General features: G+C 41.0%; 1 protein-coding gene across 1 annotated transcript; it reads right to left on the reverse strand.

Moving 5' to 3' along the window:
• Positions 1 to 538: 538 nt before the first annotated feature.
• On the reverse strand, positions 539 to 27,711 carry LOC142398401 (MAGUK p55 subfamily member 7-like). The gene is made up of 18 exons (XM_075482380.1): positions 27,637 to 27,711; positions 27,004 to 27,038; positions 26,606 to 26,724; positions 23,714 to 23,791; positions 22,191 to 22,271; positions 19,344 to 19,478; positions 15,667 to 15,748; positions 15,454 to 15,539; positions 14,100 to 14,177; positions 13,292 to 13,488; positions 13,146 to 13,204; positions 12,533 to 12,577; positions 9,452 to 9,625; positions 7,093 to 7,173; positions 6,913 to 7,006; positions 6,688 to 6,796; positions 5,914 to 6,057; positions 539 to 2,321 (listed from the first exon to the last, which is right to left on the reverse strand). Exons 2-18 carry the CDS (start codon positions 27,026 to 27,028, stop codon positions 2,091 to 2,093), a joined length of 1,818 nt encoding a protein of 605 aa, XP_075338495.1. The 5' UTR covers positions 27,029 to 27,038; positions 27,637 to 27,711; the 3' UTR covers positions 539 to 2,090.
• Positions 27,712 to 27,717: the final 6 nt, after the last annotated feature.

A 27,717-nucleotide genomic window follows, 5' to 3' on the forward strand; every position in this document is an offset into this window, starting at 1 on the left:
CAAACATGTAGCAAAGTGTAAGGAAGGAAAACTGATTTTTATTGAAAGATTTATCATTTGTTTTGGTAAAAGTAAGACATCAAATGCTTTTCATTGTGTTACGTGTGGCTGCAGCACACAGAAAGATAACTTTGAGTTTGTTATTTTTTTTGTTAAAGCTTGCAACTTTACTGTTTTGGCAGAGGTTTTAAGCAAAAAAGCTCAGACGATCCCTACTGATTTACATGATTAACCATTAGCAAACAGCTAACTTGATGGGTCCAATATTTTGTTGCACATCTGGAAATTCCTTTACAAACACCCTTTAAAAAAGGCGCTGATACTTAATTTAAAGAAAAACAAACAGAAAACTTCACGGCAATCTAAGCTAAATCAGCGACAAGCTAAGTTAGAAACAAGCTAAGTTAGCAACAAGTTGAACACAATTTAGGAACTAAAGACTAAACTAAAGGACTGAGCTCAAACTACTCATTATGGATTAAAATCTTAATTCATATATAGAAATTAAAATCATTTCATTATTGTCAACTTTCTTCATACTGCTTTAGATTTGGTTGGCTAACTCCAATGTACCTTCAGCATGTGCTTTACTTTGTTGCTTCACTCAGGTATTTCCCCTGAAAAATAAAGACATTGTCGAACATTTGTCGTATTTATTTTCACAAACTTCGCACAGACAGTTACATGACTGAGCCAAATTATCCGAGACCACTTGACATCATGCTTTTTGTGTAATGTTTGAAGTGGGAGCAGCAGCGAATATAAAACGGCGGGTTTTCATTGGATCACTCCGGTGTCTTTAATGGTATCGTTATGATCTCAGAGGGGGCCTGCAGATTCTCAGCACTATGATGAAATTATACTGCCACGCTTTGGCTTAGGTTGGGCTTCAGGCCTGGCAGAAGTGTCACTTTTGTCTCAACAGTCTGTGTTTATGTGTTGTGGTGACCAGATGGCATGCAGACATACCGATGGATGCATCTTGACTCATTTTTGCCACCACTCGTCCTGCGCACCTAGTTGTGTCTGACACTGACAATAAACTTGCCACAGTAGAATAACTGCCGTTTCACTCCTGCAGCTAATCCACTATGTGGAGCCTCACTGCACTTTAACAGTACGCTTTTATGAGTGGTCATAACTTCTCTGTACGTTTGCGAAGGCCCAAGTCCCTTGAAGGCCATTACCGTCCCTCCACATCATACCCCCCTCTCTTTCTCCCAAACGCTACATGATAGACACATTAACACTCCTTCACACCCAATTGAACACAGCTTCCAAAAAGGAGGAAGGAAACACCATGAATTTTACAGGAATGCAGCCATTAAAAAGATTTAGATTAAGCACCATATGTGAATGAGAAGAGGAGAATCTCCAACAGCTGGGCAGCTGTGAGGCTCAAAAATGAGTGTTTATTAAAGTGGTGTCACTGTTGGTGAAATGCTGCCTGTTATTTATGTTTTTAATTTTCTCAATAGGTTTTTGTGTCAAGGACCTTTCAACTGGAGCTGGCACCTTTACAGATGTATGAGTGTGCACAACTTGCAAACATAGAGGTTTTCATTCTGCTTCGTCTATGGTCTATTATTGTTATCATGTTTGGGTCTGTATTTCAAACAGCATATTGCTGGCAGGACAGCTCCCTGAATGCTACTAATAATGTTCCTCTGGTGTACATTACAGTTAATTGAGGTGCAGCAGCTGTCAGAATAATTACATGCTGATGTTTGCAACTTGGCAGGGGCCGACAACACTCAGCCACAAGCTCTGGAGTTTCTTTCTTTTCTTTTTTCTTCCGTCTTCTTCTTCATCCTCTGAAGTTATGTCAGCTTAATGCCAGCATAGAAACTGGCTCTGAGACGAAGGGAGAGAGAAAAAGATGGGTTCCGTCCAGTAAGATACACACTAGGAAAGATTATGGAAAATGTTGGGAATCATAGAAAAATATCCAATATATGACAGAAATCAAACACTCAAGGTGTAAAATTCTGATGTAAAATCTTAAGTGGAACTTATGTGTATTTTCTTTTCTCTTTTCTTTCAGTCTTGTGAGTTTAAAAACTCTTGATGTATATATAAGAGATCAAAGTTCAAATCCAGCCGGTCAAATGGCTGCAACTTCTCCATTCTTTTGCAGGTGTGCTGTAAATCCACTCCGCAGGAACCCATTGGACTTCCGCCTCCCCAATCTTCTCGAGGCTTGCCTTCAAATCTCTGAATGCCGTGGCGATATCTCCGTTAACGATCACCTTATCAAACAGGTGGCTGTACTGGCTCTCCATGGTTTCACCCAGATCAATCATGTTCTTAAAATCTTCCTCCTGTGAACCAAGAATACAGTTTTAAGTCAAGGCTGTCACACAGAAAAACCTTTTTGGCCAGTCTCCCTTTTCTTCACCATCACACCGAACAAGAAAGCCAATCCTTCTTCCTTTATTTCAAATAATAAATACTGTTGTCTCAATGCCAACAAAACAGCTAAAGCCTGGCAATATGGTGACTTAAACAACCTTAAAGAGGTTGCTTTACAATAATCTGCAAATACTGTAACACAACAGGATACAGAACCATGACCACTGAGCTACACAGACCAAGGCATAACGCATCGTTACATGCTGAGTGTAGAGGATAAGAGACCCTTTCACACCACCTGTGGTACAAGTTGAAAACAGACCGTTCAGATAGGCTTGAACTTTCCACGGACCGCAATGCTTGGCACTGGACAAACCACCAAAGTCATACTGCAACACAGGTGTGTGACCTCGTGGGTTTAATAAGGGCCACATGGACAGCTGGGGTCAAACAGTGAATGTGAAACCATATGGGTGTGAGGTGAGTGACTTGCTGTGGTTTTGTCCAAGTGATAACATGTGTACCCTTGAACATACATGCTCTTGTCATGCTCCTGATTAGAAACTATCGCAAACCTACCAGAGCAAGAGAGAATGTAAACTTCCTCGATTCCAGTCATTTTTTTAAACCATGACACACTCTGACAAGATGTAAGCCTTCATCTGGGCAAAATGTGCTCACCTAAATGTCAGTCATGGAACAAGAAACCACCCACCAAGCAGCCCTGGAACTCCCCCTTTGTCTTAAATGCCTCTTAAATGCAAATCACACGGTCAGCCATGTGCAAAGCGAGGTGTGTCAGTGGCATTGGGTGTGCATATCGAGGCCAAAGTCTTTTGACCTGGCACCGCCCTACATGTTACAAGACATGCAGCAAGCACCTGACTTCACACATGCTCCCAGAGCCTGACCTGCGAAGGAGGTTCAACTTATCCGGGATATCTTTTGGTTATCTGGTTTAACAAACCCTAACAATCAAAAGCAAGCTTAGCAGTATTATGACAGTGAGAATATTTTACATGACACAAGAAAAATTTTAAGTATTGTCAGTTAGACCCAAATATGACTTTTAAAATGCATGTTAACACATTAGTCTGGCTGAAATCATACGTAATCGAGCTTCTTTAAAAAGGACGAACACACCCAGAGAATTTGGTTGGCGACAGAATACCAATCGTCCATCCATCACTTCATCACCTGGATCACTTTAGGTCATCGTGGAAAAGTACAGAGACTATTTGATTCATAATGTCTAAGAACAAAGCCAATTTTAACATATCCGTTTTCCAAACTTATTTAATTGAATTCAGGATTGTGAGGGGGGCTGGGGCTATCCTAGCTGTTACCAGATGGAGGCGGGGCACACCCTGGTCAGGTCGCCAGTCTATGACCAAATATCGTACAAGCTGACTGAAATGGGCCTAGGTGCTCTGTCCATGCTTCAAAGCTCCAACTTTTATTCATCTTTTTGTAAAGACAGTAATGTGTAAGTGTATATTAATAGAGCCAAATTCCCAATAAGCTTCTTTCATTAATGTATTTTTCCGTTTCTTTTGTTAGACGGCTAAATGTGCCAGAAACTGTACTTGAAAAGCAGCCCATTAATATTGTGTGTCAGCTCATGGTCACTTAAAACATTTCCAGACTGTCGCTCTGCTCTAATAAGATCCTGATTTTATAACCGCGGCCTCATTTGACAAAATCCCCATCCAAGCAAAGTAAAGACAACGTCTGTGCTGTGAATTCAGCTACACTTACATGTCTGATGATCTCATCTCCCACAGAGAAAGTAAGAAGCAGCAAAACATCTTGAATGTTTACTTACACGGTCCACCTCTGCAGCGTTGGACATTCTTCAGTTAATAACTAATTTCCCCTTCCGTGTATTTATACTGGGACAAGGATGATGGTGCAACTCTTACCGTAGGTTGACTCTACTGTACATATAACCATACTCACTGGTTATCAACTCAGTAAGGGTTCTGGCATGGCTGTGCATCTGCTTGACTTTAGTGCTTCATACAACTGTGTAAACGTATGTCTACCTGTTTGAGCTGCTGTTGCCACTTGGGGGCAGTCTCACAAATATGTGCTGAAATTTGAGGTGTTTGCTGCTATTAGCTGCGTTGTTACTTTTGTTGGTTTTTAGGTCCTTTCGTTTTTTCTTGCTGCTTAAGAAAACACAACCCACAGTGGACAAACACCTTCTTTGTGGTGAAGTGAAACTAAATTTCAAAATAATTACGGTTGTAAAGTGCGGCTCTTGTCTGAGCTTCTCTCCCATGCTTCTTCATTCTTTGTTTTCCTGCTTTGTCCTCTATGTAACAAAATCTTTTTTTTTCCACCAGCCACCTTTAGGGTCAAGCTAACTTTTAGCTGATCAGTACTCCGAGGGCTACGTGTGCAGTGAGCTTTATGGAGGTCTGCACTCAAACCTGTCCACATTGGCTGCAAACCTAAAATCCTTCACTTTGCGTTGAGTGAGAGCAACACAGACAGGAAACACATGTGCTACCACAAATCGTGTCAAGCCATGCTTTCCATCTATAGAAACGCTATGTCCATGTCAAAAGGATGGTGTTGGCACCAGATAACCACGAGCTTACAGTAGCCTACTGTAAATCTAGACATTTCTCACAAGAAGAACTGTAATACTATACAAATATGAAGAATTGAATTAGAGCAGCCAAAGAATCTAAAAGGAATGTTACTTCCAAATCTTACAATATCAAGAACAGAAATCTGAGCTTTAATCAGCTACCAAAGCAGTTTAGGTTTCCAGCATAAGTCACCATGACAATATACCGAGGTAAGTAGAGAACCCCTTCAACGACACTTAAAATCCAAAAAGTGCTTCTCAAACCCAAGTCAAGTCTGTGTATTACTGTTGTTCTAAAATGACCCATAATTCTTTGCGCACATTTAAGATGGCGCAGACAGGCAAAGGATCAACCTTGGCACAATTAAATGCAAGTTTGTCGCCATAAAGCTGTCAGCATCTTGTGTTCCTACAAAGGAAAGCAAAGCTGCCTGTAGAAATGGCTGTTCGGGGGCCAGCTAACAGCTTCAAGCAATTTAACGACTATTTAAATTTTTCAATGAAGGTGAGAGCATCACTATTACATAAACATGCCTACTTCTTCCAACATTTCCATCATGTGTTTTCCAAATGCAAAGAGAGAGTCTTTCCTAGACTGAGAAGGATGTGAATATGAAGGAACCATCTTTTTTTTTTTTTTTATAATTTATTTTTGGGCTTATATGCCTTTAATGGATAGAACAGTTAAGAGAGACAAGAAGCAGGGTGCACAGAGAGGGGGAACTACATGCAGCAAAGGGCCGTCCGATGTGGGCCAGTTGCAGCGAGGACTATAGCCTCTTGTACATGGGGCGCCTGCTCAACCCACCACGCCATGGACCACCCCGTGAAGGAACCGTCTTAACAAGGAACCATCCTTGACTTCGACAAGCACAAAGAGTTAAACTTGAAGTTATGGTTGCTAACCAACCAATTCTGCTTTGTTGTTCAGGTCAGGCACCTCGTAAAACATCTTTACTTACTGAGAAAGTCCTGACTTGGTTAGCGTGCCCTTCATCGCAGACAAATTTAGCTCTCCGCCTGGTGAGGCACAGCTCCTCGATGTGGGGAGGTTTCACAAACACCACGTACGGCTTGAATTCAGATGTGTACACATGCTTGATTTTCTGTGTGGAAAAATAGAAAAAAGGAGGAGGAAGTTATGGCACAACGACTTCTTGAAACATGGTACACAGGATATCCAGTATGAGTACAGGGCAATGCATTTTTGCCAACAAAAATAAGAAAAAACATAATTATGTACCATTATCACATGGCTTAAAACTACTAATATCCTTTCCAAGTGATGAAAATAGAAGCTTGTAAAAAAAAAAAAAAGACTGAATAACCCCAGTATTGCAACAGAATCTGGCATTTTTTTAGAGACTATATATACAATGTAAATACATATTAAAAGCCTCCAGTAGAAATCTCATGTTAACTGTAGCCTTATTTGACATATTATCCGGTTTTACCGATCTTGGACCGGCTTTGTGTGCAATGCTGACCTGAGGACAGTGCGAACAGGTACGTACAGTTACAATACACAGCAGCCCCTAATTGCTAACAGGAATATGTGTGGAGGTTCATGATGTCTTCATTTTTTTATTTTCTAACATTAGGACAGCTGAAAAGACTAATTTTTGTGCCTTTGAAGCGCAAGTTTTGAATAATGCAACCCTGGAAACATGAATTATCTTGTGTCTAAACAATGCAAACATGAATGTTATACTTTAGTTTGACGGCACAATGCTTACACTTGGGTGCAAATCCAGGAGGCACACCTTGCCCTCAGCCATCACTCTGCGCACAGAGTCCACACCTGTTCCATAATAATGACCTCTATAAAGCCCATACTCTACAAATCTAGAGTCAGAGAGAGAGGCCAGGAGAAAACCGGGTGAGACAGCATGAAACGGTTGTCAAGCAGCTCACGTCAGACTGTGTTTTAACACGACACGGGCAAAGTACTTTTACAGTACCTCTGATTCAGAATATGCTCTTCAAACATATGAACTGTTACAAAGTGATAATCCACGCCCTCCCTCTCCTGCTGTCTCTTCTCACGTGTTGTGCCTGAAAGACAAGGATGATGAGGGCCGTTTAAAAGGATGAGAAATGTGAAAGAAAAGGTGACAGAAACTTGAGGATGTCTGCCTTACACGGTACACTGACGCCATAGCGGTCGGGGTCCGAGATCACTAGCCTCCTCTTCAGTTCACTCACGCCAACGCCGCCGGGCCCTCGAGAAAAAGATCAAAACACTGAGGTATTAATTCTCTGTGTAGTAATGCTTTCCTCAAGACAAGCCTAACACTAAATGACGCATCTGTCTCTATCATCAGAGGAGAGCAAGAGAAAGTCAGACAAACGGGGCTCTGATTTCATTCTGATTTCTCTTTGAGAATGATGCACAAACCACCCTCTGTCTGCCTCTCTCTGTTCAACTTTTAATTATCCTTTACCTCCTGGAAAACCCATAGCATCAAATCTGGATGTGACATCTGCAAAGCTACGCAGGATCAGTGTCACTATACTGTAGGATGCAAAGGATGAAGCACTTGCATAAGCATCCACACACAGAGTACTGTAGCATCTGGGATTTTCTCTGAGCACAAGCTCCTGCAGCCCCAGATTGCATCAGACTCTAATGGAGCGCAGTCTCAAAGTGGGATTCCTGACATAGCTGCCTTTTCCATCACTGGGTTTGCATGAGCATGATACATTACAAAATATCAAGTTAATGGACTCGCTACTCTCACACTGCTGATGTGTTCCACAGCTGCTCCGCTGACTTGGAGAGGAGCATCATCAGGCTCTGTGGATACCTTCTTCTTTCTTCTTTTTTTCCCCCCAATTTTGTAAGAGTTACACGATCCGTGGGCTTAAAGTGGCTGGCAGTAACTTTCACCAGCTTTCCTGGGGCATAAAGGTCTATTGTTTCACTGGAAATGCGTATGCAATGAAAACAGGGTGTATCTCTGACCTAGTCAAACATTATCCAGCTGTTCCTGGATTATGTGATCCGGGTTTTGGTTTTCCTGTTCATATCTTTTATTTCCAGTAAGCTATATATTCTTAATGATGACCTCCGGTCAATGAAGAGCCTTCACAGCAGACAGTAAAACGTAATCCAGAGTGGGTGTAAGCTCCAACTCAATTAAAGAGGTCTAAATGTAAATTCAAGCTGTCTTAACTGATCCAGTTTAATGAAAAAGCACTTGGCCGACATAATGAGTAATCTTACTCCACATGTCTTTTTTCTGTTTATCTATCATTTCTGTTTCCTCTATCCTGTTTTTCACCTCTTTGTGTTCTTTGTTTTTCTTCTCTGTGACTTTCAGTTGTTTACTTCTTCTTCCACCCCCCAACCCCCCCATCTTTCTTCTATTCCCCTCAGTCGCAGACGACCTTCAGCTGTATCCTAATATGACATTAAAAAGACATTCGGCGGTGCTCAATATAAAATTCCCCGGGGAGAGATATAGCTCAAAAATACACAGAGCAGACCTGTAAGATTGGCACAAAAGTGAATCTGGGGTGGGCCACTGCGAAACTTAAGAGAACAAAATATATTCCGAGTCTGAGCTCTTTGACAGTGTTTACGTGGTTCTGATGGGAAAGGATTGTTCTTGCACTCAAGACTGGGAACATAAATCTTCATCAACGCTTTATTTTTTTCTTTTGATCAACAACAGCTTTAATAAAGCTGTCCCTTTAGTGAACAAGATCACAGCATCTAGAGACCTTTATATGGGCAAAAAAAGGTGCAGAACAGTTTAAAACAGAATACAACTGAGTACAGCAGCCCTTTTATTTGTAGAATACCACAGTAACTTGTAATAAACTCTGTATATAGAAATATTTTAAGCTGTTATGCTCACACTTTATCACACTAATTTCTCATAGAAGCCCTTTTTAAACAGACGATATTAAAGATCTTCATCAGTGGCATTTAGTCATTCAGACACTGGTCACTTTCCCAGTAATCTTCCTTACATTCATGCCTGCGAAAGCGACAAAGAGAGCCACGGCGAGCAATAGATATTTACCATTGGACAAGATTGGACAGTATACAAGCTGAGGTGTATTAATAAAGACATAAAGACATAGAGTCTCAGGTTTCTCCCATCATCTTATATCTCCATAACACCAAGTGTGCAGCGGCTGCGTAAAACATACTGAAAGTGGATGAAAGCTGCTGTAAATATCGCTTTTCTAAAAGTTTGTTGAACAGTCTGTAGGGTTTCCACAAGTAAAGCTAATCTAAAGCTATATTTTGAAAAGCCACAATGAATAATTAGATGAATATGTTCATTCATGAACTAATTAACACAAAATAAAGTGAGTCAGACATGTTTCGATTGACTGGTGTGAAGCAAATAAACTGGGCTGCCTAGTGACACCACAGGGTGGGGATATAGGTTCATCTGTTTGTGGACGTAATTCAGCAGAAGAAGTAGTTTTTCTGATTGGAAAGTAGCCCTGAAGTATTTTAGGTCAATTTTAGGTCATACATACCAACCAGGATGACCAGACGGCGCCTGTCCTTTGGCTTCCTATGGTAGGGAATCACTTCTACGTAGCTGGGTGAACGCATTGTACTGTACACCTCAGTACTCCACCTGCGGCACTGAGCAGCTTCTCTTGCCCTGCGGCTTTTTCTGCCGAGTCGGAAACTTTTCCTCAAACCAGCTGAGAAAGAGACACGGGGAAAAGCATCAAAATATTTGACAAGACTAAAACTTGTCTTAATTGACTTTTGACTGATTTAAGGAGGTGCAGCACAATATTTTGTATATACAGCTATGAATGTAGCAAATAGGCAAGCATCCAATCCCCCGGTAATTTCCTCAAGCAGATGCAGAGCAGCATAAGCAGACATTGGGAGTCGCTTTTCTGGCCACTTGATAAATGCACGCATTAATGACTTTTCTCACTGCTATGATCTTAGTCTATAGAACTTGCTGAGGGAAATAGACGGTTCTGAGGCTGCCAGATGTTCCACTAAATTCAAGTCTCCTTTTTAAGTCGGCCACGTTCGGTGGGATTTTAGAGATTTTTGGCTGCAGCTGCCAACAGGCTCACAAAAAACACTAACCGTGAACCAATACAGGGAATCTACGATTTGCACAAGTTCATTTGATCTATCGCTAATGTCTGCCTTGTTGTAGCATTTCTGAAAAAGAAAAAGCATATACACTTTAGCAACAATGCTTTCAATCCTTGATGTCAGTTCTTTGTCAGCATTAATCTCATTATGACCACATTTTATTGACCTCATATTCACACCACAGTTGTGTAAGTCTTGGTATTCTCAAGTCTTATTTCACTTCCATTCAACCACCATCCATTTAACGCTATCTCCGCTGGTTTGCCACTTCAACTCTTCCTGTTTTAAAAGAACAAACACCAGAACTTGAGTTCTGCACGGTGAGACAGAGAGCAACATAGAATGACAGACTACAAGAGTACAGCAATTAAGAAACTTCCGCACTGCCACCCAGACTCTCGTGTCATGCCCTATCCTGAACAGCACACGTCTCAGTCATGACACGACAACTTAGTCTGTCACGCCTCGCTGGTATCCTGTCAGACATCCAGCTTCTGCCATGCGACTGTGGTCTGGCCCGTCTTGGCAGGCTCGCTCTCTTTCATGATGCTAACCACAAGTAAGCGAGGGTGCCAGGCTTTTTTTGGCGTTCGGCATAATTGAACCTTCTAAGCCTATCTATCCATTTCCTCTTTAGGCTTCATTATAAAAAAGAATATGTCTCTATGTAGTGGAGACTTCAAACTCTTTCTTTTTTTTTTACATGGGATAAACTGATGAGCTCATTTAGATAGATGACGGGGTTATGCGTACTGTATAATCAAAGCGTTTTAAAGCAAAAGAGATGTCTTATTTTCTAGAATCAAGTCAGATCTAGTGGAAAACATCTTGGAATTGTCAGTCTTAAGTAATTCTACGTGATAAATTCTCATCTGTGATAGGGAAATCCTTCCTGTTATAAGTCTTTCGAAATGCTACAAGATAAGACAGAGGAGGGGGCTAAAATACAGCATGTCAACTGCCAGGACTGAGCCCACCTTGCCAAAATGATCTGATATTAGTCCTTCATAAATATACAGAGACTATTTAGAGTAACTAAGTGATACCAAACGATTCAATCTTATTCTTAAGAGAGATAGTTTTACACGTTATATAATCCTTAGTTCTGCTTTCAAATATAAATATATAGGCAGTGAGACAGAATATCTGTGTTGTAAAAGATGGACTTAAACTCTTTAATCACCCACTCTTTAGTGGAATTCCAGTCCAAAGTCAAGAGTTCCCCATTTTTGCTGGCACTATCTTTTTCTCAAATCAGAAGTAAGCCCATAAGGTAGAGAGTTGCCTTGCCCTAAAAGCACACCTTTATGAAAACTAAATGGGATTCATGTAAAAACGAACAAACAAACAACATAAAGCATTCATATCAATCAAAGATTAAAATGGGCAAAATTCACCCAACAAAACGCAAGAGTGTTTAGTTTGGGTGTTCTTAGCTACCGTAGACACATGGTAGTCCAGCATGGACAAGCCCTGAATAGGATAAAGCAGGTATGGAAAATGAATGAATGGCTGAATGAATTGAGCAATTAACCATAAGAGATTGAGGATAATATCTAATATTTCAAAGAGCTTGTTAGCTTAGATTAGCATAAATACTAGCACCAGAGGGAACATGTAGCCTCCCCAATCTGGTGGTAACATACAACACCTGCACCTCTAAATCTTGCAAACTAAAAAAGTACCACTAATTTGGAAAATAACACATTTAAACAGACATTGAGTTGTATTTAAATTGGGTTGTACGCTTCAGCTCTTTATGCTAAGCTGAGTGGACCAGCTGCAGGGCTTAAATTAGTGAACACAACTGAGAAAGCTACATCAATCCACTTGGGTAACGTTTTTATGGGATAACCATAAACAATCCAAAACTGTAAGAATAAAGACATTATTAAAGAGTTTTATTCATTTTTCCCCCTTTTTTTAATATACATTTCATATGTCCTGAGAATAGCTATCCCATACATCCCTGCTCTTACTGATTACTGTACATGCAGCCACTCAGTCTGGGTTCACATGCCAGACAAAGGAGAAACACAGCCTGAACCGTGTCTTCAGGTGGAAGCTGGCCAGAGATAAGATGAAATACACATTATTAAATGCACATGACTCTTAGAGCTGATATAATGCAGCATCTGTAATTACACTTGTACTTGGAGCCTAAGGAGCCCTTTTAAAATCAGCCGTAAATACATAACCCCATATGAACATCCTGCACTGCTCTCGTGCACACATGAAACTACACACAAGCACATCCTATCCAGTCCACAAAGTCGAGGTAAACGGAGTAAATGTGAATGTACAAACCGAACCTGAAACCTTAAACCACATCACCATACGATGTCTCTTTTTCTCACAGGTCATCTTGCAAGTTCACGTATGTGTGAAGTGGGGTGTCATGCTCATTTCCCCTTCAATTGTGACGTGTATCATGACAGTCCTGTTTCCAGTATTTGTGAGGGTTAAGTGTAACAAGTCAGACATCTCACCAATGTGGATCCCTGTTATTGCCCCGTAATCTACATCCTCCGTGACTGGAAAAACAGGAAAAGAGATGGGGAAAGAGTGAGGAAATCCTGGATCAAAACCACAAAGGGATGACGTGTGTTGCTCTGACATTTCATCCTCAAAGTATTAGCATATGTTCTGATCTAGGTGTCCTAATATTAAAAATTGTGATAATAGCTTAATTTAGAAAAATACTATCCACAATTATGAAATGATGGCAAGAGCCTCTCTCTTATTAAAGGGGCTGCGAGGGCAAAAACACATTACCGGAGGTCAGCTTCGTGAGTAGATACTTTAAACTGGCTTATTTGCAACAGAGTTGTGAGAGTGAGAGAGGTGTGCATTTTGGAAATATGCAGGTCATTTTTCAAAAGCAAATGCAAACAGTACCTTCCCCCTCATCTGCGGAGCATGTGGAGAAAACAAAGAAAGTTAGTACAGCCGAGCTCACCCATGACCTCAGCCTTCACCGGGACCTTCAGACATACCCTCTCACTTCTCATCTTGACACTAAAGGGGCTCTAATATGTTTATTGGGAATCTGTTTTATGCTTTTCAGGTGTGGTGAGTTTATGGACAATACTGGCTCGTCACCTGGTGGCTTGACCGGCCGAGGCTGAAAGAGTGCTCTGGGTCGCTGTAATGCAACTCTTCTGTAAAACGCAGCAGAAACAAAACAGGATTTTGTTCCCGTCGCTGTATGGTTTTGTTGAAACAGTGAGTGATGTAAAAAAGGTCACCTTTCATGCAGCTGCTTTGAGGGGATGAGCCCGGCCTGACTGTTGCCGTCTCCGAGGTGACAGGCCTGCCACCATGTGTCATCCTCCGTGCTGACAATCTGGAGGACGTCACCCCTTTTAAAGGCCAGCGCAGCCTCCTTGCATGGGACGGTTGGATCCTCGATAGGATCATAGTCAAACAATGCCCGCACAAACAACTGGGGAGAGAATCGGGTATACGCTGCTTTTTTTCCCCCCCTTTTTTTTTGCAAGCCTTTAAACACTCAACGTGGTGACAAAATTTATTCATTCATGTTTCCCTTTTTCCACTGCAGCGTCATGAACCTCCTGTACTCTGACAGGCGCACACATCTTTGTCTGGTTTTTCCTCACATTGTCATCTTTGAGAAACGACCACAATCACTGAAAATAATTTGTCTTAATCCATTGCAAATGCTCCCCGCTTCAACAGTTTCCAGCTTGGTCATTCGCTGTGCGTGTGCGGTGATGGTAGCCTATAACTCTTTCATATCTGGAGCTTAAAGTTTTCCACATGAGGCATAAAAAGTCATTGTTAATATTGAATTAAGTCGATGCAGCTGAAGTGTTTAAATGACAAAAAGCCAGACAGTGTCTTATCCGTGATTGTCTGAGCTGTTGTTACTTCTTGAGAATTGAAGCAAATTCACAAAACGCCGCACAGCCAAATGCTCAAGATACCACAGATTCTGTCTCTTAACTGATACCAGGTTGGCAGCTATTCCAAATCAGCAGCACATGCATGCTTAAACAAAGATAAAACACACAAACTATGTAAATAGGCTGTTACCTTTGTCTTTTCTGAAGACATGTTCTCCTTAGAGTACCCGGGAATGATTTTAAATTTGACTTCACCATCAGAACAAGCCTGCACAGACACAGTGATGTAAAACACACGGTTTTATATATTTGAAATAGACATTTATTTCCTATCTTGCCGTGGCATAAAAAGTGCCGCTGTGTATGTTGCACTTATGAGTAGTCGGTGTCTTGCCTGCAGCAGAGAGGGGTGAGAGCGCACTGTTTGGAGAATCAAAAGATTTCCTGACAGATGAGCTAACCTGAGCTGCTCCGGTTATGACCACAAGAGAGAAACTCTTTCTTTTTGCCATCCAGAACAATTCAAACATGCGGTTTGAGCAAGAACTACATTGTGTATTTTAAGACTGTGTCAAGGTCCATGTTGCAGCGCGGTCCTCACCCCACGCGTTTTCACCCCTGACCCCCATCAAACAATTACTGACGCAGAAGTGGCGCAGTGTAAAAATCCACAACATGGCATTCGCCCTAATGAAATTGGAGTTGATTTTTGAAGGCGGAAAACTTCTCAAGGCCCCTTTCTGAGTAGCTTCACCTCAGCTCACCCGTCAGGAAACGGTCTGAAACTGAGAGCCCTCAGACTGCTGCGGGTAAGACACTGACTGCTTACTGTAGAAATGCTCCACACCACAGCACTATCAGGAAGAAAAAAGTCCCTTTGATAAAGCTATTATGTTTGTAGATTAAATACAAAGCTAAATCCGCTAGTCGATTAGCTTATTATGACATAAAGAGAAAAAAAAACAGTAGAAACCAGTTGCCTAATTAAAAATGTTCACTAACTGGCATCTTTAAAGCTGATTCAGTGAATTTACTTTCCATTTGTTAAACATATATCAATATTAAGGAGAAAATAAGAAAATGTTCCTTTTTTATTAGTTTGCTAATCTGAGCTAAACTAAGCTGTCTCTTAGTATTATTATAAAGGATAAGTCTATCCCGTATTGTCGGAATTCCTCTTTCTTGATATTAACAAATTCCATAAAACAATCAAATGAACACGATCCAGTATGACCATGAACACTTTAAAGGGCTCAGTGATTTTTTTCTTTTTAATAAAAGAAGTCGGCGAGAAACATTAAGTTTATTAATGTGAACTGTAAAAAGTTAATAGCACTAAATAACTGTCACACAGACTGATGCTTTGTCAGCTTTTTTTTTTTTGTCTTTTCTTAAGATTTGTTCACAGTCAGAAAAAATGGAAGACAATTCAAACATTGAAGTGGAAGTCAGAAAATGCTTTGGATTGGAAAAGTGAGAGGAAAAAAAAAAGAGGAGGCAATTAAATAAATGATGTGACTGAACTGGAGAGAGGTGAGACTGACCAGGAGAGGAAGAATTTCCTTTGGCTTCCTGTGCTCCAATGAAACTCCGTTGATCTCTTTCAACTCATCCCCCTCATGGATCAGGCCTTCAGAGTGTTAGAAATACATAAGGAGCTCTGTAATTCTGAACTTCCTTCCTTACACGCACCATCACAATGTTACTACAGCAGTAAGGTAGCGAAACGGGTCGTAGTTTGAGAGTTTACCACTTACCACTTTTGTCAGCTGCGCCTCCTCTCATGATCCTCGCCACAACAATAGCCCCAGTGGATTTGTCTTTCTTAATTGTTGCCCCCTTGATGATGGCGATCAGTCAACGGATAGACAACAGACAAACAAGCAGATGCAAAGGAAAACGGTGGAATTACGGAGGGTGAAAGGCAACATGTTGCTTTTATTAAAGCCCCAGACAAGCATTTCATCATTTTTTTGTATCAAGACGGGGACCATTTAGTTGCCTTCATGTAACACACGAAGCGCTGGAAAAGGTTATCCAAATCAGCATCATTTTGAACAGATGTTATGATGTGGTGCACATCACAATGGAAAGAGCATCCTATGGAGCTGACTACAATCAGCTCATGCTCGGGTGTAACCCGGTTCTCTGGAAAACGGGAACACGTTGGATGGATTAAAGAGGCCGTGTCAGAGAAAGTTCAGCCCCCTTCCAATCTAGCTTTGGGATCAATACAAAAGTATGTTCACCATTATCGGTCCAAAGTGCTTTTTGGAAGCTCGGCCGCTAACACGTGAACACATAAACCCACAATTCAAAAATGACAATTAAGTAAATGATCCTCACATTTCAAAAATAAATTTTTTTTCTTGAATAAAAAGGGGGGGGGGTTCCAACCATCCTCATCATGAGCGTTATTTAATGGCACTGTTTGTTTGTGTTTTAGCAGTATATCTAAAAAGAATGGCATGAATTTCACTGAATTCTGTTGGAAAGCAAGCACACATGGGGTAAAAAAACAAAGCTTTAAAAGCTATTTAAATGTTTCATCTGTTCCACTTTCTGCTAAGCTTCTACGCCTACTTGAATGGGGGAAAATGTGACCATTGTTATTCATCACTGTATGTATTTTATGGAGATCTCGTTCCAGATGCAAATTGTAAAAATAAATCTGAACTTTTGCAATCGTTAAAATAACAAATTTAGAGGATTTGTTGCACTGAGGAAGGTATGCAAGTCTTTGTAGTCACTGGTTTTTCTGCCCAGTTTCGTTCGATCCAGGAAATTTCCAGGAAAAAGTGACAATGGCTTGGAACAGAAAATAAGGCACATAATTATAGCACAGTGTCAGGACAATGAGGTATGACGGAAGACCTAGAAACCAACCGATGAATCCCAATCCCTTTACATTGCAGCACGGCTCCATAGACTCCAATAACGTGCCTACTTTTGTAAGTCTTTTAGTGCAGTTGCCTTGTTGTCTCAACTAATAGGTTCAGTGTGTAGGTTTTAGTGATATCTAGTGGCAAAGTTGCAGATTACAACCTACTAAGTAACCCCCTGGCTATTCGGCTCTGCTCCGTCATAAAAACATGGGTGGTAGAACCTGACAAACTATGAGGAAGAATATCTTAATTGTTTGTAGATTTAAAGGGCATTTTCTCTTGTTGTGCAAAAAACAACAAATCTTATCATCCTATGACTCTACAAACCGCTCTCACTCCCAATCCTTCAATTATGGCAGTTCCAGTGCTGATTCAGGGCTCATGCCAAAGCCAGTTTTAGTTGGTTCTAGCCAAGAAATGGTTCGACTTTCCACAGCCAGAGAGCCACCATGGATCCACAGCATTGTGTCACTTTGAACGTTTCTTCCGCTACACTTTTGATCCTCCTGGTGTTTTCTGAATTGTGTTCTGATGCGTATTCTGAAGACCACACTGTAAGGATGTAATGTATCTTCACAAAAAGCAATCTTATTGTGTTTGGCTCCAATGCTGACAATATCAAAAATGTTGACGGCATGAGCAAATTTTACCACTGTTGAAAAATTCAGTTGAAGTCTTAGCTTTCGTCAATTAAGCAGAATAAACCCCCAAATGATGAATTTGATATTATGGTGGTCAGCATTTTAATTGATCTTGTTGGTCCCCGTAGACCTGCCCCCAGCCCTAAACCTAAGCGGCTCTGCCTCGGCAAAGAGTTGGTGCTAGTCTAGTGCGGGATTTTCGTTGAGCACCTTTAGCTTTGGTGGTCAAAACAGAAAAGGTAAGGTGACTTTATTTATACCCGAAGGTAGATTTGGTTCCTCTGCTTTTAACCCATCCAGGTTGGCACCTGTTGACACACATGCACATGCACAGGGTCACAAACTCAGAGACAGATGCCAACCTGGAGTGGTGGGCAGCCATGAAAGCACCTGGGGAGCATGGGGGTACGGTGCCTTGCTCAAGGGCACCTCAGCCATGACAAGGAGGTGGACTGACACCCCTCCAGCTATCAGTTCCACCAAGTGAGAGTGGGAATCTAACCACTGAGCCACGGCCGCCCACAAATTAGAAAGAATTAGTTCTGAGTTAAGCTCTAGCCCCGAACCAGCTATAGAAACACTTTGGTTGAGAAACCACCTCATACTGCCTGCTGTGCCATCTTTCAGCGTTAAGCCTGATTTAAGGCTGATTTATGCTTCAGACGCAAAGCCTCTGACGCTCGGACGCAGAGCCTCTACGAGTGTCAAAATCTTGACCACTCCCCCACGCAGAGGCTCTGCGCGCGTTCTCGTGCTCCTCAGAAAAATCCTGACTACGCGACAGACGCACGCAGACCACCAACGGAAGTGCGCAGACAAAAGCGGCTGTGATCGGTCCTCGGTGTGCCTTTCCGGTTGTCTGTGTGGCTTCCTCCTTTGCATTTTCGCCAACTCCAATAAAAGAAGCTGTTCTTCTTCGATGTCGAGCAACTCCAGATCCATATCTTGCATACTTTTTTTTTTTTGAAAGCTAAACACTTCCGCCGGCGCCGCTGAAGTTCTCGTCACCGCCCACCGAAATTCTCGCGAGGGGAAACTGCTGTGCGTCCCGAGAAATTCCAGACCGAGGTTGCAGAACCATAACATGAAAAGTGGTTCGCGACCAGAGCAAAGCAACACGTCAGGACGATAGACGCAGAACTATAATCCGCCCTTTAGGGTGCTCCTACAGCATCACTTTTCCCAAGCTGGAAATATAACAGATGTGGGATGTGACGCCACAGCAAACCATTGGAAAACGTCAGCAAAACATTTTGCAACTAGGAAGCAAAAAACACCAGAGTCCCAGTTGAAGTCAAACAGAGACAGGTATATATGCCCTGCCTCTCCCACTGACCTCTTACTGTCTGTGTTTATTCATTGATACGCCAACACTGTGGGTCTAAATTCACTGTTTACTATTGGACCTGTCAGTTTGCCATGTACCTCTGCAGATGGATAACTGGAATGTTTTGCACTTATCAAAATAGGGTTAGTCTCTGCTTTGACAACTGATGCACGGGGTTCTTGGCTTTGCAACAAGTTCAGAATAAGAACGTATAGGATTCCCCACTGAATGCATTCAATGTTATCTCAAATGCCTGCATTTCTCATTGGAGTCAACCTGTTCTTGTGATTTGGGGGCTTACCTTTGTTCATGTCTGTCGAAAGCATTTAAAGACATTTTAAAATAGGAATAGGAAATAGGAAATAGGAAAATAGGAAAATAGGATGTGATAGGAAGGTTCTGTGCTCTTCAGACACTGAAACCGAGATTAGAATTTTTAGAATTAGAATTTTTTAATCCTGGACACTGCTGAACACGCACCCTATCTACTTTTTTGCTATGAGTCAAACTATGAAATTGGCGGCTCCTCTGTCTACATGAACTGCTAATTCGAATTTCACCTTTGAAAAATTCCTACTGACCAGGGGCTCTTTCGTTTTGACCAGACTGACAATTTTAACCGAATCTTCCTCTTCCTCCAGATCACCATCAGGTATGGGAGGCAGAGCAGGCTCAAAGTCTCTTTGAGCTACAGCATCATGGACACACAGGAGACTCTGTAAAGGAAACACAGTGAACATGGTCATCTACGTTTATTGTGTCACTTAACTGAAGGTTTGCACAGATTGAAGAAACATTTCTGAAAGTGTCATCAGGGTGATGATGATTAAATGTGAGAGCAGAAGTGGTAAAGTGATACAAAGTAACCAGCCACTGGTGATTAATTGGAGGGGGACTTTAAATTGAGGTTGTGCAAAACGTCCATCGAGTTTGTCTGGTCTGTCTGCACTCAATTAATCAACTGACTACAAACTTGACTGACTGAATTTAGCTTGGTATACAATGTGTTGCCAGCCTGTTGGCCCCCTGAGAGCAAGCCCCCACATGATTAATAATACCCGTCTGAAATGATCTATGACTCACTATCAATTCCTAAACAGTTTAAGAAAACAAAAAGAACTCAGTTTTGCAAGCAGAAAAACAAAATTCATCAAGAATTAAAAAATAAAAAAAAGGGGGGGGGGGGTTACTGTAATAAGAAAGAATGAGAACAAAGGAAACATCTGTTCATCAATGCGATTTGAACAATCAGCCAGTCCATCTGTCAGTTAGACCACTTGTTATCGTCCTGTCCATCAACAGTTGCTCTGTTCAGAAGCTGCCAACACTTGAGCAATGTGCCTCTGGCTAGCCTCAAAGTCAGCTTTTCAAAAAAACAAACATTTACAGTATATCATACCCAGCGTTTGTCATAAGTATGTGTGAGCTCCCGCCCTGTGGCCAAGAACGATCAGGTCATTAGAGCTCTTTAAACAAACTGTTACTTGTCGGTTTGCTTCGGCTTCTCATTAAGAAAAGCCACAGCTTTGACAGTTGAATGGAAAACCATGTTCTCTGTGGAACTATGTGCTTTATAGTCTATGTGTTTGTGTGTGTATCTGAAAAATGACTGTCAGCAGATCTGAAATGAGGAAACATGCGTCTGGGTTTCTGTGAGTGAACACTAATAAACATAAATCGGGAGTAGATTAGCTTCAGAGCAAGTATGGTTGTTAGATGTCAGCACCTCTCAGAGGGGCAGATTAATGGGGTAGAATTTAAGTCATATTTACAGCCGAGTAGTTTGTCACTTTGTCTGACTCATGTAATAGTGTATTATAGAGAAAAGAATGTTGTAAGCTTTGTGATGTGTGTGTGTGTGTGTGTGTGTGTGTGTGTGTGTGTGTGTGTGTGTGTGAGTGATTCAGTGTTCGGTCACCTGAACAGCTTCAGAGTGATTCAGATGAAGCATGGCTACATTGAAATGAACCTGTCAAATCTACTGACTCTAAACTATGAGAAGAAAAGTACTTTAACTTGTAACTACAATAGCCTTAAGTGGATTTATGTTCTTATCACTGATCCTTTAAAAGTGGAGAACATGAGCCCGGGGCACCAAAGTAAATTTATCCGACTTTATTCATAAATCGTCCAGGACAGGATGTATTTCAGTGATTATTAAAGTGCACTTTCTTCACAATTTACTTCAAGTTTGTGTATGCAGTGATGATACAGACAAGAAGAAAAAGTCACTACATTTTACTATACATTGATCATCTCATATTGGTGTAATGTTCTGCTGGGAAACTTCGTTACTAGCATAGGCTACATGTGTTTTTTACTTTCATACCATCCACTATGAACGGACCAAACACACCTTATAGGGCAACACTTCCCAATGACAGTGGCCCACCCAGCAGGAAAATCTGCGCTGCCACACCCCAAAAACTGTTAAAAATGGGATGAGGACTGACCGATACTGCCAAGAGAAACCACATGTGTTAGCTGCCCTACACCGCCTCCCGGTAAAAATAGGAACAGAATTTAAAATCTTTCATATCATATTTAAAGACTTTAATGGCACAGCTCCATCTTGTCTTACATATTTCATTCCTCCAAATAATTTCACTAGAGATTTTTGCTCTCCAAATCTTGGCTTGTTTATGGTCCACAGAATGTCCAAGTCAGACAAAAAAAAAAAAATGGGGGCAGAGGGTTCAGTTCCTCTGCTGTGGAGTCTGGCTACAAGAAGCTGACACGATACCTGATTTAAAGTCTGGGCTTAAAACTTACTTTATGAAAGAGCTCATGTTTACTCACTGGTTCTTTTATAACAAACGTGTTTTAATATGTTCTTTTTGTCTTTTTATATTTGTTTACTACATTTACTCAATATGTGAAGCATGTGAGCCCTGATCAGACTGACTGTTAAGCAGGAGGCTAAAGCATGTAGCCAGTTAGCATAGAGAGAGAGAGAGAGAGAGACAGCTAGCCTGGTTCAATAAAACTGCAACCAGGGACCCGATACCAATCTCATTTTTTGTCTTCTTTGTCTTTTTAAACTGTTGTACAAACACAAAGCTAGCTGTTTCTCACCGCTCCATCTTTGTGTCATGCTAAGCTAATTGTTGCAAGACATAAATGAAAGCAGTAATTAGTTTAGGCTCTCATTAATCAGGCTAATTGCTTTCCTCTGTTTGTGGTTATAAAACAAGTTCAACTGCTTGCTAGCCATTGCTTCTAATATATCGTACACAGCATGGCGCTATTCTTTTATGCTAACATTTTGGACAAAAATGCTGAACTATTTCTTTTATTTTTCATCTTTTTTTGGTGGTCATTGTGTGTTATGATAAGACCAAGGAACTGGTCAAGGAAGTGTTAAGTCAACACCCATTTGTGGAGGTACACCAAGCCCACGTATCAATGTGGAAAGAAATAGTTTTCACCTTAAAGTGGGGTTTGGAAAACAGGACAACCAGTTCATTGGCCTCATCCCTCCAACCTTCGTATATCAGCTCCTCAGCCAACTGAAAGAAAAGAAGAAGATGACAGACAAGCAAGATGTATGTTTTTCATAATACGAGGTATACATTTTATTGTGACCTGGGTGAAGTTTGTTTTTGGCGAGCAAAGAGAGACAGAAAAGCAAGCAAAGAGACAATAACAGATCATTAAATTCAGCTTATATCTTAAGTATTATCATAAATTTTCATATTTTCTGATGACCAACACTTTTATATAGCCCCGTTCACCTCACTAGGACTTTAAGTCCTTTTATGTTAGACAGGTATTTATCGGTGTTCTGTTTTGGTTTTGTGTTCATGGCTGCTTTTTTTGGGGGGGGGTGCTGAAATGATCAAGGCAACACAAAAGCTGCTGTGTCAACTAAAACACAGGAGCCTTGACCGCCAACAACAAACAAAGAGGCATCAAGTGACTGTGTGCAGTCGCTCGTCTTGTCAAGCGTATTACTATGACGACTTCTACTGCTTCAAGATGTCTCGGAACACTCCAGAGACACAACGCATGAAGGTCATTAGTTTCCATTGTGAGCAAACAGAAGCCTCTCTGAGAGGAAACAGATCCACGGCTTGGCCCTTCCAGTTGGTCTTGATGATTTAAGCCAAGCAGAAAGAGGGACTGTCGAAGCGAATCAAAAGCAACGGGACTGAAGGAAAGGAGACGAGTGCAGGAAAGAGAAACAGTATGGAAACATGGCAGAAATTACAGTGCGAAGCATAAAAGGACAGGATAAAAACAGGGCAAGTGGAGGGAAAGTGGAAAAGGATTAAGATGATGGAGGGGAAGTATGGGTTGACAGTGGAGAAAAGAATAGAGGAAAGCATGGAGTAAGAGAAAGTGCTGTTTAGCTGTTTGACTAAAAACAAGAGGAGGGGGAAATCTGAAAATGAAGTGAGAAGATTATGAAAAATAGAGCAAAACTCAGAAGGGATGTGAACTAAAAGAAAGACAGGATGCTACCAAGATAAATGGGGATCAATAGATTGGATATTTGGTGCACTGAAAGACCTTTTATTTAATTTTGGGTTGGATTCATACTGGGAAGCGCTGTCATTTAATTTTGAATCTGAACTCAATTGTATTCCTAAAAACTTCAATCATAACACTACACACAAAATTATTTTAGCAGCTCATTGCTCGGCACTGTCCTCAGTGACCCTGCTCCTGGCACATGGATGCAAAGTCATGTATTTATCTTTAAAACAGCCTTTTGAGTTCCCATATCCAACGTGACAGAGTTTTAAGATAACATTTCGTAACTCAGAACAAACAAGAGGGAACACACACACATTCCTCTCATTCTTGTGTGCAACGGGAAAATCAACTGTACAGCAAAGGAAACAGTTTAAAAAGTGGCGGTGGGGGACAGATGTGTTCTCCCTGCTGTCAAACGGTCACCAATGGCAGTGTGTGTATCTGCAAAAGATGTTTGGAGTGAGTCACGCACAGCTGAGGCCAGGCTCGCCGCGCGCTCCTGGGCGGGAAAGGGGCTTCGCTTCTCGAAACGCTTCAGCCGCTCGTGGATCTGTCAAGTCAGGAAAGGATCATGATTAAGGATTTCTGTGCGGTAAAAAGGAAATCACTGCAACTTCAAACTGTTCAATCATCAAAATACTCTTATTCAAACTGCAACTACTAAAACTTGTACTAGTTAAAGAGAAACTTCACTCTTATTATTTACGACTGAGGAATGCAAGGAAGTCCTACTTCTCTGACATCATCACCCAAAACAGTCATAATGGTCAGGCCTTATTTGCTACAGTTGACAGGCTAACAAATCCTCCTGTGTTAGTGGCAACTGAACTTCATTCCACCATGGCCTGCAATGACTATGCCAAATTCTTTACAGACAAAATCCCAAATATTAGACAAGCAGTTGGTACATCAGCATCAGGTTCAGCATATGTACCGTGTCCACCGTTTAAACACCATGACACAGTTTCAACCCATTAACAGCAAAGACCAGGATGAAATGAACAACTACAGGCCCATCTCAAATCTCCCATTTTTAAGTAAGATCATTGAAAAAGTGTTTTTTCAACAGCTTAATTACTTTTTAACACAAAATAACTGCTATGATATCTTCCAGTCAGGTTTTAGACAGCACCACAGCACTGAGACTGCTCTGACCAAAGTCTTTAATGACATATGTCTGAATACAGACAGTGGAAAAATGTCAGTCTTAGTTTTACTGGATCTCAGTGCTGCATTTGATACAGTTGACCACAATATATTACTCAAACGACTGGAGAACTGGGCGGGTCTTTCCGGAACTGTACTAAACTGGTTCAAAACATACTTAGAGAACAGGAAGTACTTTGTGTCAATAGGTAACTTTACATTTGAGTAGACAGGAATCACATGTGGAGCTCCCCAAGGTTCCATCCTGGGACCTCTTTTGTTTAACATCTATATACTACCACTGGCACAGATTATTAAAAAAAACAACTAAATAAACTACCATAGCTGTGCAGATGACACGCAGATATATATTACAATGTCACCAGGAGACCGAGGCCCTGTACAGGCTCTTGGTAAATGCATTGAGGAGATTAATGACTGGATGTGCCACAACTTTCTCCAGCTAAACAAAAACAAAACTGAGGTAATTGTCTTTGAAGCCAAAGAGAAATGATTAGGGGTCACCACAGAACTTCAATCTATACACCTAGAAACTACCAACCAGGCCAGAAATCTGGGTGTAGTGATGGACTCAGACCGTAATTTGGAAAAACACATTAAGGCAATAACAAAGTCAGCCTACTATCACCTTAAGAATATATCAAGATTAAAAGATCTGATGTGTCAGCAGGACCTGGAAAAACTAGTCCATGCATTCATCTTTAGTAGGCTTGATTACTGTAACATCTGCATCTTTACAGGTCTACCTAAAAAGTCAGTTAGACAACTGCAGCTCAGTCAGAACTATGCTGCTCGAGTCCTCACTAAGACCAAAAAAGTGGACCACATCAGTCCAGCTCTGAGGTCTTTACACTGGCTGCCTGTCCATCAGAGGATAGACTTTAAAGTTCTGATGCTGGTCTATAAAGCTCTGAATGGTCTAGGACCAAAATACATCAGTGACCTCCTGACCCAGTATGAACCTTCCAGACCCCTCAAGTCATCTGGATCCGGTCTTCTATCAGTTTCCAGAGTCAGAACCAGACATGGAGAAGCTGCATTCAGCTTTGATGCTCCACATGTCTGGAACAAACTCCCAGAAAGCCTCAGATCAGCTGAAACACTCAGTGTATTTAAGTCCAGGTTGAAGATACACCTATTTTCAGCTGCATTTGAAAAAAGCTCCAAATCTGAAGCTTGAGTTTCAAAACTTAATCATATTTTAACTTCTGATTTTATCAGATTTTATCTATTGTTCTTATTGCTTTCTTTTTTGTTTAAAATTTAAATCATGCTTTTTATTTCTACTGTTTTAATGTCTCTGTAAAGCACTTTGAATCACCTTGTTGTTGAATTGTGCTGTACAAATAAACTTGCCTTGCCTAGTTATAACATTAATAATAAGAAATAAATATCGACATGATTTGCATTAAATCAGTGAAATTGTTACACGACAGTGTCCACATTTCTAACAACTTAAAGGGGAACTGCGGTATTTTCAACATTAAGCCCTTTTCTGAGTCGTCTGCAATGTTTTAGAACCCCCCTCACCGCTTTTTTGATGTTTACTGCTGTCTCCGGTATTTGCCTAATTTTGATTATTCTCAACCTGCTTCAGAATGGCAAGTCATGCGCATGTCCAAAAAGGTCCGTAAAAGCACAATAAACGTCCGTTTTCAAAATCATCAACTCACCGGAGTGGTTACTGGTGTGCACTGGTAATCCATATCAAATTTTGTTGCGAAAAGTTGCTTCTGTCGTGTTTTATTTGACATTTTGTACTGGATGTTCGTTGATATCACTCCGCCACCGCTAAGAAAATAGTGCGAGCATGAACGTGCTGCCAAATAAAACACGACAGAAGCAACTTTTCGCCACGAAATTTGATATGGATTACCACTGCACACCAGTAACCACTCCGGTGAGTTGATTATTTCGAAAACGGACGTTTATTGTGCTTTTACGGACCTTTTTGGACATGCACATGACTTGCCATTCTGAAGCAGGTTGAGAAGAATCAAAATTAGGCAATATACCGGAGACAGCAGTAAACATCAAAAAAGCGGTGAGGGGGGTTCTAAAACATTGCAGACGACTCAGAAAAGAGGCTTAATGTTGAAAATACCGCAGTTCCCCTTTAATGTTTTCCTTTCTGTAAATTGAAAGAAATAGTTAACAGTAAAGCAATAACCTCAAGGAGAGGGTGTGAGATTTTCACCTTAAAGAGCAGGTGAACCTTCTTCTCCATCAACATGCTGTGGAGGAACTTGTAGTCCTCCTCCCTGTCAGTGTGAGACTCTGCTCCAGACATCACCGATAATAAAAGCTTGCATACGCCTGGAGAACAAAGGGCCAGGAATGGATAAATACGTATACGAATACAGGCACATCAGAGCCTGAAAACTGACTCTGCTCTTGATCTACAAGCTGAGGTTTGACGCTTACAGTGGTCAAAGGTTTAAACAGTAGTTGTGTTGAAAAACCACCAGGTAGTTCCCATTGTTAGAATGTTCCCTGCATCATTTGTAGGTGATATATCCAAACAAGAAAAAAAAGGAATTGATAAATACATGTTCTTAGACATTGAAAGTAATAAACTCTTCCCCTTGGACTCACCTCTGTGCTCAGTTCTGCTCAGCATCCTCCTCACTCTGAGAAAAGGAAAAAAGAACTAACAATCAATGACACCCTGACAGAAGCTTTTAGATCAATCTTGAGTTTTCTTTTGGTTTCATGAGTAAGAAGAGACAGCAAACAGCATATTCTGTCCTTCATTCAGAATGAGTGAGGGAGAAATATTCATTTGTTTTTCCACATGGCAAGGTATAGAAAATGGATGGATGGATGCATGTCTTCTGAGATTTTCCTGCCCTCTACTGGCGGTGCTATATATTCCAACTGCAACGTTTCTGATCCACTATTCAAAAAGCCAGCTCAACTATTCGTAAATTTTGTTAATCTAAATCCATCTGACCTCGGTTTCATATTTTTCGTTAACCAAAATTCCTTTTGATTTGATCAAGTCACACAAGCAAAACATTAAAACATTTAACAAAGCAGCAATCAGGGTCAGTTTGATGATAGATTTACAATATTTGGTGAAGTAGTACGTTTTGCACCAACTTTGTTCAAAATCTTTCTGTAAGTAGAAACCATGGTTAGAGGAAAAAAATATTTTCTTTCACTTCCCATAAAAGTGTGAATATGTAGTACAAACAATGACTGTTATTTAAGTAAAAAAACACTCACCATAGACTCTCCCTTCCATCAGGCCCCATTCAGGCATGCCACATCGCTTGATGTTTGCTGAGAACACGCTGTATTTGAATA

This window comes from Odontesthes bonariensis, chromosome 14 (genome assembly GCF_027942865.1).
Source record: "Odontesthes bonariensis isolate fOdoBon6 chromosome 14, fOdoBon6.hap1, whole genome shotgun sequence".
Taxonomy (NCBI): domain Eukaryota; kingdom Metazoa; phylum Chordata; class Actinopteri; order Atheriniformes; family Atherinopsidae; genus Odontesthes; species Odontesthes bonariensis.

Coding starts and splice junctions, on each gene's coding strand:
- LOC142398401 (XM_075482380.1), bottom strand. CDS start 27,028: ATGCTGAGCAGAACTGAGCACAGAG. Junction 13,205..13,291: donor TCAAAGCAGCTGCATGAAAG/GTGACCTTTTTT, acceptor TGCGTTTTACAG/AAGAGTTGCATTACAGCGAC. Junction 12,578..13,145: donor TCGGCCGGTCAAGCCACCAG/GTGACGAGCCAG, acceptor CTGTTTTTCCAG/TCACGGAGGATGTAGATTAC.